The 13,068-nt window shown below is 47.4% G+C and overlaps 2 protein-coding genes across 5 annotated transcripts; both read right to left on the minus strand.

Moving 5' to 3' along the window:
- Window positions 1–1,866: 1,866 nt before the first annotated feature.
- SLC39A2 (solute carrier family 39 member 2) lies at window positions 1,867–3,630 on the minus strand (the record flags this gene model as incomplete). 2 transcript variants are annotated; one of them, XM_081142330.1, is made up of 4 exons in its annotated part: window positions 1,867–2,499; window positions 2,934–2,984; window positions 3,198–3,328; window positions 3,516–3,630. In XM_081142330.1, the coding sequence occupies 4 exons, from the start codon at window positions 3,628–3,630 to the stop codon at window positions 1,867–1,869; spliced, it is 930 nt and encodes a 309-aa protein (XP_080998456.1). The 2 variants fall into 2 exon arrangements, with proteins under 2 accessions (XP_080998456.1, XP_080998457.1); XM_081142331.1 differs by having other exon boundaries at window positions 1,867–2,495; window positions 2,930–2,984.
- A 1,203-nt stretch (window positions 3,631–4,833) lies between these two features.
- On the minus strand, window positions 4,834–11,019 carry METTL17 (methyltransferase like 17). 3 transcript variants are annotated; one of them, XM_081148367.1, is made up of 14 exons: window positions 10,928–11,019; window positions 10,628–10,781; window positions 10,412–10,546; window positions 9,264–9,345; window positions 8,926–9,007; window positions 8,541–8,614; window positions 7,964–8,058; window positions 7,268–7,338; window positions 6,974–7,081; window positions 6,635–6,703; window positions 5,916–5,966; window positions 5,562–5,654; window positions 5,159–5,343; window positions 4,834–5,083 (listed from the first exon to the last, which is right to left on the minus strand). In XM_081148367.1, exons 1-14 carry the CDS (start codon window positions 11,006–11,008, stop codon window positions 4,978–4,980), a joined length of 1,386 nt encoding a protein of 461 aa, XP_081004493.1. In that variant the 5' UTR covers window positions 11,009–11,019; the 3' UTR covers window positions 4,834–4,977. The 3 variants fall into 3 exon arrangements, with proteins under 3 accessions (XP_081004493.1, XP_081004495.1, XP_081004494.1); XM_081148369.1 differs by lacking the exon at window positions 10,628–10,781 and having other exon boundaries at window positions 10,928–11,018; XM_081148368.1 differs by lacking the exon at window positions 5,562–5,654 and having other exon boundaries at window positions 10,928–11,018.
- Between the last annotated feature and the right edge of the window lie 2,049 nt (window positions 11,020–13,068).

A 13,068-nucleotide genomic window follows, 5' to 3' on the forward strand; every position in this document is an offset into this window, starting at 1 on the left:
TCCACTCTCTCTGAATACACACACACACACACACACACACACACACACACACACACACACACATATATACACACAAAATCACCCTGGCTAGTGTGGCTCAGTGGTTAGTGTGTCGGCCTAGGCATGGGAGGGTTGCAGGTTTGATTCCTGGACAAGGGCACATACCTTGGTTGCAGGTTTGCTCCCCGCCCCAGATTGGGGCGTATGTGGGAGGCAACCACTAGCAACCAGTTGATGTGTCTCTCTCACACCGATGTTTCTCTCTCCCACCCGCCGCCCTCCCTTCTACTCTCTGAAAAAGCAATGGAAAAAATATCCTCAGGTGAGGATTAACAACATAAATAAATAAATAAATAATAAAAAATATATATATATATGTGGAAGCAACAGCAGAGTGCCTGGCACATGGCAGATGCTCAGTGTGGAAACTCTATTGTTATGACAACATCCTAGGCCCTGTTCTGAGTGTGCTACGTGTGAGTGCATTCAGCACTGAAGGGATGCAGAATAGGATGGTGCTTCAGGAAAATTATTTCCTGGGCAGGCATTTTTATTTAGTTTTGCCTTTAGCTTGGCTTCTCCTTGATCCCTGGGTGTGTAAGCTGGGCTGGTGAGGAGGTTTACATCTTAATTTGTGGGGAGGGGAATGGGAAGGACAGAGGACAGAAATGAAATGAGACAAGAATAAAGCTCAGGGGACCTTGCCCATGTTAAGGCCACTTGGGCTTCTACACTGAAAGTATTCGAAGGCGCCAACTGGCGAGGATGCTGAGCTCACGGGCACCTTCTCTTTCCCTGTCTCTCCACCAAGTCTGAGACATTCCTCCATCTCATGGGTCAGCAACCATCCTGCTTCCCCGCAATTCCAGATAATCAGTTTTTGTATTCGTGCAGTTTTTAACAGAAGCAACACATTGTAGGGGTTACTCACCTGAAAGACAAATGGTACAGTGGGGAGGGGCCAGAGGCATAGTGGTGGGTAGGGCAAGCAGAAGGAAAGCCACAGCTTCACGGCAGAGCCAAATAATCGCCCTTGGAATCTATCTGGCGCCTTCCTCTCTTTTCAAACACACTGCTTCTTAATCCCACAGCACAAGGCAGCTGGAAGGAGATGGAGGCTCAAAGAGCAATAGTGTCCCTGAGGCCACACAGGGCTCAGTGTGAAAAATAGAAACCAGGTGGAAGTAGGCTCCATTGAGCCTGATCTCAAGAGTGTTGGACAGGTGGGTGGCTGATAACCTATTATCAGGGAGTGGGGTTGGTATGGTTAGTGTAAGAAAAAAATCTAGATCCCCACAGTTTCTGTTTTTAAACCTCTTCTCTAAATGCTGGGAACTCTGGTTCAGCATCCCAGCACCTGTGGGTAAGGTGGGAGCAGGTGGTTGGAATTTCAGCAATGCTCCCATGTCTGGGGGGCATGGCTGCCAGTGACAAAATGGCTGGGGGCTCTGATTCCAGAAGAAAAGACTGCATCCAACACTCACCCTTCCCATTCCCCACCCCACTAGGCAGCTCTTAGGTAACCGGGAGAAATGAAGTATAGCATGCTTGAAGAGGGAGGGGAAATGGGCATTTTATTACACACAGCAGCAAAAATGGAACAAGCGTCAAATCTGGAGTGACGGTCTTTCCAGCAATTCTCCACTGTATAGGCACTCAGCCTAAAATAAACATCCCTTTCTCAGTCCTGGGTGAGCAACGGGATCTCATGTAGGAAAAGGTGGGATCCAGTGCTGGGGGATGATGCCTAGTGAATGCCACTTAGTCTCAGTGGAGAAATGTCTGAGGGCCAAAGCCATTTGGGAGGTGTCTCCTGGGGGGAGGGACATCATTCTAGATGGGTCCATCAGAAAAGTCAGGAATCTCTCAGGCCCACAAGGCAATTAAGGCCATGAAGGCAAAACCAGCGGCTACACAGCCCCACTTGACCAGTGGGGCCTCAGGAGCAGCTAGCTCCCTGGGCAGAATTTCTAAGAAGGTGACATATAGGAATGTGCCAGCTGCCACACCCTCTAACACAGCCTGGGCTAAGCCTTGGCCCCCTGCAGAGTTTCCTCTAGCCACAGCCAGCCCTAGGGCTACGCCCAGGGGGGACATGAGAGCAAATGACAGTATGCAGAACACAGCCCATCGTGATGCAGTGCCTGTCTGCACCAGCCGCAGTCCTACACCAAACACTACGAGCCCCTTGTGAGCCAGGACAGCAAGACAGAGCTGCACCGTAGCTACTACTGTTGTCTGCAGCCCCACAGCCAGACCTTCAAACACCGAGTGGAAGGAGAGTGAGAGCAAGAGGATGAGGGCTCGAAAGGGCCGCTGTGAGGTTGAGGGTAGAGGTCCATGGCTGTGGAGTCCAAGGACGTGAGCGCCACCCACTTCCTCCTCCTGCACTTTTGCTCCTCCATTGGCTCCAGGACAGCACTGCAGTGCCAGCGACTCCACAAGGAAGACCAAGAGGAAGCCCAGGGAGATGACGAGCTCTCCGTAGGGATAGTCTGTCTGGGAACAGAGAGAGGGGCTGTGGGATGGGAAGGGGAGGAAGTGCAGTGGATGGAGGTGGGATGGGAGACTGGAGAGAATGGGAAGTGTGGGGCTAGAACATTAAAAAGGGTAGGCGAGTGAAGCCCGGAGGAGATATGGACATGCAACAATAATACCAGAGGGACCAAGGGCGCAGTGTCAGCAGGGCTGAAATATGGGAAGACGATGGGGAGCACATCTAAGGGTCCAGGGAAAGAAGGAAAGAGTAAAGCGAGAGTTGTGTCTGGGGTCCCATAAACCCAAAAGGATCGGTTGGCTCTTCCCTTCCCCACAGTGTCTGAGCTGAGGAGCAGATTCCTGGTATTCCTCCTCACGTCCTCTCCTCAAAAGAGTCTGGGTATGAGGAGCCTCTGGTTCTCCTCACCCTCCAGGCGGGGGTGGGAGATACTTACAAAAGCTGGATTAGCATCACCAGAAGAATTTCCCTCACTCTCTGTCCCATTCTAGGGAGAAAAAAGCAGAAATTAGATGGGCGATGGAGCAGCTCAGCTTCCTGTGCTGTCCCTTCAGCTCCACTGCTTACCTTAAAGCCCAATCTGACCTGTTGTCATCTTCCCTGTCGTCCCACCCATGTCCTTGGCTCCATCACTTTCCCCCTTTCTCCCCTTGGTTCTGCTCATCATCTGGCCTCTCAACCCTGCAACTCAGCTGCTCACCTGCATCAGGAACTTCTGGATCTCTGATTCAATTCCCTCCAGGGCTTCAGCAGTCATATGCATGAACCCTGCTCCCAGGAAAACACCAGCAGAAATGCAGCCCAGGAGGCTGAGGACCCGGCGGTGACGACCTAATGAAAAGCAAGAGTTGCAATCTAGTTGGCAATGAGAAAATGGACAAAGGTGACTAAAGAGCAACAGGCAGCACCCAACATCCAAGTGTGAGGATGGCAGGAGAATCAGAGGAAAGTGTGAGGGTAGGGTGATAGGGTTGAAGTCAGACGTAGGTTATGGGGCAAAGATGCAGAAGGGCTATACCTCTGGCTGCCTCAATCTGGAACCATTTGAAGCGGATGGGAATAAGGCCACAGATCAGGGTGAGAGCCAGCAGGGCAAAGAGGCAGCCAATTTTTACTCCTAGTACTGGCTCCATCCTTGGGGTACAGGATAAGCAGAGGCCTCAGAATGACAAATGGAGTTACAAGCTTTGGAGCAGGGGTGGTGCCTTAGGTGGTCAAAGCTGGAGTCCACTCCTGAGTTTCAGGAAGCTGTCGGATCCTCTTGGTGCTGCCTCTGCCTGCACAGCCTTGCTTGGCTGACTGGGGCCTGCCCCAGCGTCCCGCCCTCCCCTACAAGGAGGCCCCTCCCCTGGCTCACACCGAAACCAGAAACTCCAGACTCCCTGCCAGGCACAGCCCTGTGCTGTCTTCTCCCCTTCAGTTCCATGACTAATCCAAAGGCTATGGACTTAGTTCATGCCTGGGGCTCATCTAATCCAAAATGGCACAATCTATGGTAGCTACTTCCCAGCTATTTTATGTTGGGGACAATCTGGTTCTGGTTCACTCAGGACATTTGATCTAAGCCTTTCACATCCTCTCTACCCTAACACAAGCCTTATAGGCTGCTGTGCTGATACCTGAACCGTACCCTTTCAGAAGGGATTTGGGGCCACCTGGGGTTAAGAAAGAGGTGGGGCGGAGGAATGGTCCTGCTGCCACTTTGGGAACTAGTAGATGAGGGGACTCCCTTTCCTATAAACCCAGAAAAATGTCAAGTGGGGCATTGCGATTTCCAGTATTACAACGCTAAAACTGTTACCACTTCTGACTGTGCCTGCTTCCCGATATACATTGTGAGAGAGGGACTGAGAGTTTTAATACACAGAAAGTTGCTCTAGCTCTGAAACAGCAAGGCCTAGGGGAAAACAGAAATGAACCTAGTAAATGAAGGACCCTGCCTGGACATAAAGGGGTAGATAGAAGATTCAGTCCTGAAGGGATCAACTCTTAAGGGAAACTCATGAGGCAAACTCTGGGGGAGCTGATGAACCCTGAGATGAAAAGGAGGGAGAAAGAAACAGAGGCTAGGCAGCTGCTGGTCACCTATTCAGGTGACCCGTCTAACAACCCTGAGACCTGTTGAGCCAGTTCTGAGTGCTAGGGGCGGCTTTCCCCACTACCCCAGATTACTTCCCTGGGAAGTCCTGGTCTCTGGTAGAAGCTGCAGTATTCTTACGGGAGAGGGTGAGCTTGGGATTTGTGTGGGAAAACAGGCATTGAAACTGAGGACTCACTTCGTTACAGGACAGGCAGTGACGACTGACCTCTAGACTTTTTAAGAATCACGAGATCCATTTCAATTCTTTGAAAACTTTTAATTATTATTAAAATTTCAAACAAATGCAGATATATAGGAACACCAGCACTCCCATCCTGGATACCAGGTAGCTTTAGCCTTGGCAGGCATGATACAAGAAAACTCTTGTTACACATCCTTATCAGCTCTCAGGGGCATCTTCAGCAGGGGATAGGGGAAGCTCAGTCGGCGTGGTCACAGGTAAAAGATCTCCCCAGGAGCTGACACGGGCACAGCGATACAAGTCCCTATGAAAAAGAGAAGTCAGTGTGGGCTTTGGCTGCCACCTCCCACTAATTTTGGTCACAGCCTCTCCTCTGTACCTGCCATGCCGGCGGGCTGTGATCACAGCATGCTGCATATGCCCATCTGGACAGCACAGGTGACAGTGCACATGGCGTGGCCGTTTAAGGACAGGCTGAGTGATCCGGGGCCAGCGATTAGCTTCCTCTGGAGACCCCCGGGCAAGGATTACCATCGAAAACTTTTCCTCCTTTGGCTTCTTGTTCTAAGGTAAGGATAGAGAGACTGTTTTGGGGAAAAAGATACAGGAAAAAATTTTTGACCCCCATTCCTGCAGCCCTTTTCATATTCTATGTCATGCACATCCAGGCTCTACAATCTCCAGGATAATCTTTGCATTTTCCAACTCCTCCCACATGATTCTTTTTCATCCTGCTTTCCCAACCTATTTCCTCCCTGCTGCAATCTTCCCAGGGTACATACCCAGCTGAAGCGGATGGGATGGTAAGCCTGGGAAAAGCTACAGGCCAGGGGCTTAGGGGCTGTCAACTGGGGACAAGGAAGTTCATGGGGACACTGTAAACACACGTAAAAGACATGAGGTAAGACAAAAGAACCACAGATCATAAAACTGGGAAACTAACAGTGATAGAGTCAAGAAGGGCTAGTGATAAGGGAGTACAGGATCAGGGGGTACGGAGAGCAGGGGATCCATTAAGAAGAAATCGGATACGGACACAAAGCATTGGAGTGTGGCTTAGCTTTGCCCTCCCACTTGTCCTGGACACAGCTGAGCTCAGATCTTTGCATGCTGGAAAAGGTAGAAGTAATACTCACTGGGGCAAAGACAAAGCCAGGTCGAGGGTCCAGAGGTGACTTCTCCTTTCCCTGAAATCAAAGGAAATAAAAAAATGAAGCTGGGCCTGGGGGTCTATTCTTATAAGTCAATCTCTATTCTCCATCAATTGAGGACTCCTTTAACATCCAATTCTGGTAATTATTAACTATGTTCTTTGAGTTAAGCTGGCTACTTCTCTAATACTCTCAAACAAAGAACTTTCTCTTTGCAGCAGGAGAAAGGGAGGAACTTGGCACACAGGATGGTACTCTCCTTGTCAGCAACCTCCACTCTCAAAAAAATCCCAATCCAGGACAATTAAATTCATGATTTTACACTGGATCATACAGTCCTAAAGAGATAAGGTTTTTGGCTTACCATGTCCTAGGTCAGGGGTAAGCAAACTTTTTTAAAGGTCCAGAGGGTAGGCAAAATCTGTTTCTGTCCCTACTATTCATCTCTGCCATTTGTAGTGTGAAAGCAGCCATACACAAGACACTCAAATAAGCCTGGCTAATACAAGCACAGGTGGCAGGCCAAATTTGATCCACAGGTCCTAGTTTGCCAACCACCACCCTACGTCATTAAGACTTTATATGCCTACTATCCTGAAAGTCACCCTTACCTTTGTATGACAGTCTTTTCAGTTTTTAAGGAAGTACCAGTAATTGGTGAGAGATAAGTGGGAGGTGGAGGGAGGAAGGAGAAAGAACCTTACCTTAAGGACCAAGTCCCTGGCTTCCATGAGAAGGCGGTGCCCAGCTTTTGTTCCATTCTCCACCAATACCTATTCACAAAGGGGAAAGTAAACAGAAGCCCCAAATTACATGAAAACACGTCACTAGCTCTGTAAGAGCATTCACAGGTGGAACAGCAGTCCTAAAGGAAACGGCATTATATAGAAGATGGGGATGGAGACCCTAAAAGAGGGACAAAGGAATCCATTCGGGAGAAAAAATGGTTTGAGAATGAAGACAAGCTCCAAAGTAGAGAAGGAAAAGTATGAAAACCATGAAGTTGCTTTAAAACTTGAAGGGAAAAAGGGATTTCAACTCACCAGAAAATCACTTGTCTTGCGCCACAAGGTCTGGACTACCTCAGCACGGTCAGCCTTGCTGGGCAGTTCACTAAGGGAAAAGGCTGATACCACCACATTGAACTGGACCTGAGGACCAAGACCAAAAATGTGACAGACCCACCGTCTCCCCCTCCCTAGAGCACAATAAAGTTCTATTTCCCTAAATTTCTTCTGCTGTCTTTTATCTTCTACACTCAATGCTGGGTTCATAGTGGAAACCAGTTTCCCATCTGCCAATTCCACACTCAGCATACTCTACACATTGCCACTTGCCTTGGGTGATACAGGTAGAAACTGTCTGAAAAAGACACCTGGAACATATGGCTCCCCATTTTCTGAACCACCTGTAAAGAAAAGTAGAATGTATAGCCGCGTTTTCAACCAGTGTGCTGCAAGAATGTTTAAAACATGCAACACCTGACTATTTAGTCAGGGGCACTGACCTCTTTTCACTTAGATTGTTAAATAAAAAAATGACAACAGCAAATACAACAGTAGCCGTCTGGTGTGAATGAATCAAATTATACCTATTTTTTTTTTGTCAGATCGGCAAAAAATACATTTTTTGGTGTGCTGCTGAATTTTAGTAATTAGTTTATGTGTGCCATGAGCTGAAAAAGGGTGAAAATTGCTGGTGTATAGGTATATGTTGAAGTGATATCCTGAGAAGAAACATGGCCCTGAGAATAAAGAAAAATGCTAGGTGACAGTGAGATGCATAGCGTAAGCATATGAAAATGGACAGGGAGAATATTGGGTAACCTGTCCTGTTAATCTTACCCAACCCACCCACAGTCCAGCAAAGGCCTTCATCACCTTCTGCTTGATCATAACATTGGAAGGAGACCAGACTCATCTTTAACTTTTAGCTCTCTCCCTTACTCCAGAATAAAACACTCTTTCTAATATTCCTTTGCTTTCTTAACTCCTTCAACTTTGGAAAAGCTCTTCCTTATATCTTGTCCTCACCTTTCAGTAGCTTTTCTGCTAAATCCAACATGGCAGCTGAACTGTCCACACACATATATTCACGTAGGCTCTGGCCCCAAATACTATGAGCAGCCCTAAGATGACAAAATACAAATCACCAATTCTCATGACAAAGAATCATTCCTATGAGAGACCCCTCTATCCTGAACCCCACCCCTGGGGAAACAGAATATTATGTTAAAATGTTGGAAAAACTAACGTTGTTTTCTTAGTTGAAACTCCTTAAACACACACACACACACACACACACACACACACACGCACAAAACCACAGATTTAAACAAACTACTTGTAGGCAAAAAAATTTTGATGATATGTAAAACTTATGCCCTACACTAAATTCCTTTCCTTTTTTATCTGTCTAAACATGTGTCTTTTTTCACTTGATATTTAAGTTCTGGCCCTAATCCATATGCCTTCACATGCCTTGCCTATTCTGAGGGAGGAAACATTCTAATTCTCAACTTTCCTATTCTTCCTCTGGTTCCCTAGTCTCTTGATATTGGAGTGGTATGAGCATGGCTCTGTAGAACTAGAATGGACAGAGAACACTCACCAGGTGACAGAACCAGTACCTGATCCAAAGTCCATCAGGGTTTGTGGCTGGAACTCTGGAAGTTGAGTCTGGATCTGAAGAAATATGAAAGACCCCACAGTAGGGTAAGTAGAGACTTATTAAGGGCCTTGGTAAATATGCATTAGGAGACCAAGACAGGGTATGAGATGAGACTGTATTTTGAGGTTCAATATAAATGCTTTATAGAACAGGAAGCTCCTAAAACAGTGAATCTAAACTTTTCCTGGGTCACAATATTCTTTCAGAGGATAAAGAAAGCCTCTTAAAAAAATCTGCATGAAATGTCCCAAGAATCCTATCCCAGAAGACTACTTTATGAATAAGGGAACTGATGGTAAAAGGTTGGAAGTTGTGGGATTTTCACCTCATGAAATGCCCTGGAGACTGCTGCAAAGCCACCATCCAGTCTTGCTGCCATATACACCAGGCTCAGTCCCTCATTGTAGCTGCCAGAAAAATCAGAAAGTCATTTCCACTGGGAAATAACCTCTATCCCACAGCTACCTCTAGAGTTTTAGAAAATGAAATCTTTGAAAAGGGCTCTTCCAGGTTAGCAATTTCACTTTGCAACACAGAAGAGTCCTGGGGAGCCTTACAAACCAGGCTGCTTTTTGAAACACAAAACTGTTTAACTATCCTTACCCAACTCGTCTTCAAAAGTTAAACTTTTCTTTCTTCTGCAGCCCCTTTAGACCCCCTTACCTCAGTTTTTGCCAATGGTAGGTAGTTTTACGCAGGGCATGCAGCACTGCTCCACGAAGTTTCTCCTCTGCCTGATATGAGTCTGGGGTGAGAACAAGGACCGGGAGTGAGGACCTAGGAAGAACAGGGCTCATATCCAGTATCTGAATATACTGCCTGCCCATTCCTCCCCAACTCCCACCTGGGAAAAGCCTTAAAGTGTAAGAGAAGCCAAACCTGGAGAAAAATTTCAGGTAAGAATAACAACGATCACCACCACTAGCACCAGAGTGTACCAGAAAGTATTTTGTCTTCAACTGCAGTTTATTTAACTCAACCCGTCCCATCCCACAGGTTTTGTTCTATATTGAAGGGAAGTGTGGTAAAGACTTAAAGGAGTCCCCGCCAGGTGGCTTAGTTGGTTGGAGCATCGTTCAGTACACCAAAAAGGTTGTAGGTTTGATTCCTGGTCAGGGCACATACCTAGGTTGTGGGTTTGATCCCTGGTCTGGGAGCATATGGGAAACAACCAATTGATGTTTCTCTCTCTTTTAAATCAATACATATCCTTGGGTGAGGATTAAAAAAAATTGATAGGATAATGCAGTATTTTGTGGATTTCCTCACTTCCCTAAACTTAAGATTGTGATGTCTCCAAAGTTCCTACAGGGAGGAATGGGGCTTGGAAACCATAAATCTCATGATTGTGTTCAGTTCAGTACTAGGTTATCTACTGAATGCTCATCATGAGCCAGGTACTGTGGGAAGTACAGGAAATACAAACGAATAAAAGGCAGGTCTGTAACATGAAGGAGTTCACAATCATGAAAATAACTTGACGATTTACACTTATTCTTCTATCCCTGAAGGTTTCAGCATTGAACAGGGAGCCATACAGGACTTTATTTCAATTGAATAAAAACTTAGATGGTCCTAGTCCAGTGGATTTGGAGGAAAAAAATCAAAGCACTCGAAGGCTTTCACCAAAGCCCCAAAAGCAATCTCTGAAATAATCTATCTTCTCTTAGTAAGGCATCATTGTGATAACTGCTCTGTCCAGAAAGTCAAATAAGAAACTGCAATACCTATTTGAGAGACTAAAATTATTTCTTGTCCTTCATTTCTCACTGATATTTCGATGTGACCTACTGTTTATTCTTAAACCATACCTGGGTTTTCAAGGAATTTTTCCTCAAGATGTACAGCCCGTCTTTGCAACTCCTCTGGCTCTACGGGTAAATGTCGGCTCCAGAGATAATTGGTCAACGCTTGCACCTGCTTCTCCACATTGGGCACGGAACACTCTACAGGCCCAAGATGAAAAGCGGCATCAGTTGTGCGCAGTACAGTCTCCGCTGCTGCAGCTTCCCTTTCCCGTTACTCACCGAGCAGCATTAACTGCGCGGTGTTAGTCAGTGCTTGAGGCAGCCGCACACACGGCAACTGCAGGATGCCGGGGTGCCGGCGATGGGGCCTCTTCCCCAGAAAATCGGATTTGTTATCCACCTGGGACACGCCGGGCACAAGGGCGGCGAGAGCCTGCAGGCCGGGAAAGAAAAGCTGCTGGCGGGGCAGAGGAAAGCTGCGGGCGCTGGCTCAGGGAGGGGCCGCCGAGGGCGCTCCTGCTCGGGGCACAGCTGTTCCGAGACCCAGTCTCCCCGACAACAGGGACAGCAGGCACTCACCCGGGACTGGGGTGCTGCTCCTACGCCGCGGCGCCATCTGCCTAACGTCAACAGATACCTCGGGCCCCTCGAAGTCGCCATGGCTGGGGGGAAGAACCGGAAACGGAAATCTAGGTGCTGTGACCCCTGGTCTCGCCGCGGAGAACTTCCTAGGCGGAACGTAAGCACGGGCAGTATCAACCAATGAGAAGAGTGAGTGCTCGCTAATAGCCAATAAAAAAACCGGTATGTAAATCCCCTTGGAGGGTTAGCGCACGTGGGCGGGACCTGGACCTTGCTTTGTAGGTAACCCGCCTGAAGCTTGGCCGTGTGGGTTGGGACTGGTCTCTGGGTCCAGAAACCCCGGGCGGCGGGCCCTTTCCTGGGGTCTGTGGGAACGCATGGTAGGCGGGCAGACTGTTTTCTACGCGTGTTAACTGCCTGCGTTCCCTTGATCTTTTCTCTGGCGAACTCTTAAGTCTTTACCCCCCAATCGCCCCCCATCCGCGGGAGAATGCAGTAACGGAAAGATGAGATAGAAGCCAGATTTAGGCAACTAAAGAGAACAGCAATGAATTGTTAAAAATTTAATGTTTTTTACATGTTAGTTTGTCTTCATTTTAAGCCAGCCCCCTTAGGTAGATAGCTAGCACACAGATCATTATGTGCCAGATACTGTGGCAAGCACTTTTACATAATATTACCTCATTTATTTATTTATTTATTTTTGTTGTTGTTTTTAAATATATCTTTATTGATTTCGGAGTGAGGAAAGGAGAGGGAGAGAGAGAGAGAGAAACATCAATGATGAGAGAGTCATTGATCGGCTGCCTCCTGCACGACCCCGATGGGGGATGGAGCCCACAACCCGGGCATGTGCCCTGACCAGGGATCGAACCCCGATCGCCTGGATCCTAGGTCGACGCTCAACCGCTCAGCCATGCCCGGTCGGGCCATAATATTACCTCATTTAGTCCTCACAATCCTATGAGATATATTGTGTTTTTAACCCCATTTGCAGCTGAGGAAAGTTGAGTCTTCAAGTGGTTGCAGACCACGCGCACGATTACTTAGCTTGTTAAGGTGACATGTATATGTAAACCTAGGCAGTCTAAGTTTGAGCTTCACCTTTAAGCATATACCCTATCACATTGTTGGTGTTTGGAATGCAAGTTAGCAAACTAAGAACAATATGCTAAGTGTCCTGAAGAGTTAAATTAACATGTAGCGTTAAAATGAATTCACTGTGCTGTAATCTCTTGATTCCTATAGCAAGCAGTCAACTATGGTATATCTTAATCTGGCGATTGGATAGGTAAAAGTATTGCCCTTGCTCTGTCAACCCTGAAAAAGAAGATACCTACTAAGAAGGGCTCTCAGTGGCTAACTGGGCGCAAATTTAAAAGCAGAGCCTAGCAGCCAATACTATACTGGGGCCTCTCCTGCAAACCAGGGTTCAAGGAGATGCCAGCACTAAACTGCCTGCTTCCTGCAATAAACTGTCTGCAGCATGTTCCCGCCATCTGAGCCAGCCCAAATAAGGAGTTCCTGGAATCCTATTTCAATCAGTAGGACTAAAGGTTTTCCCCATACAATTGGAACTGTATAGCTGTTTCACTGACCAGAGTGGCTCCATTATGACCAATGAGGACAGCTCCTTTTGGACCAATCAAACTGTGAGGATTTGGAGTCCTCCTTTGCATGAGGATGAACCAATCAGGAACCAGGGCTGGGGACTTCTGCCTATATCAGTTAGCTCCAGTCCTCCTCTGGGAGTGCTCCTTTTATTTCCAGCCTAGACTGTAGGGTCTGTTTCCCTGTGTGGAGCTGAAGCTGAAAACACTGAAGGTAATTTGACTGGAGCAGAGCACAGGGGCATAGGGCAGAGCAGACCAGACCAGGAGCAGTATCAGCCAGTGAAGAGAGTGAGGACTTGCTAGTAGCCAGAGCAGAGCAGTTTAGCCCTAAGGGGGCTTCACCCCAGGGCTGCCTCACAGCCATGGTTTATTACAATTGAACTGTTTTGCTCTGAGTAAAGTATTCTTCTTCACTGCACCCCAAATTGGGGATTCCTGTTGACACCACCATGGGTTGATGGCTGTGCAGTAAAACCTCCATGTAACGGAGTAATTGGGGTGAGGGGGTGTCCATTAAAGCCGAAA

The sequence above is a fragment of the Miniopterus schreibersii genome (assembly GCF_964146895.1).
Source record: "Miniopterus schreibersii genome assembly, chromosome: 1".
Taxonomy (NCBI): Eukaryota; Metazoa; Chordata; class Mammalia; order Chiroptera; family Miniopteridae; genus Miniopterus; species Miniopterus schreibersii.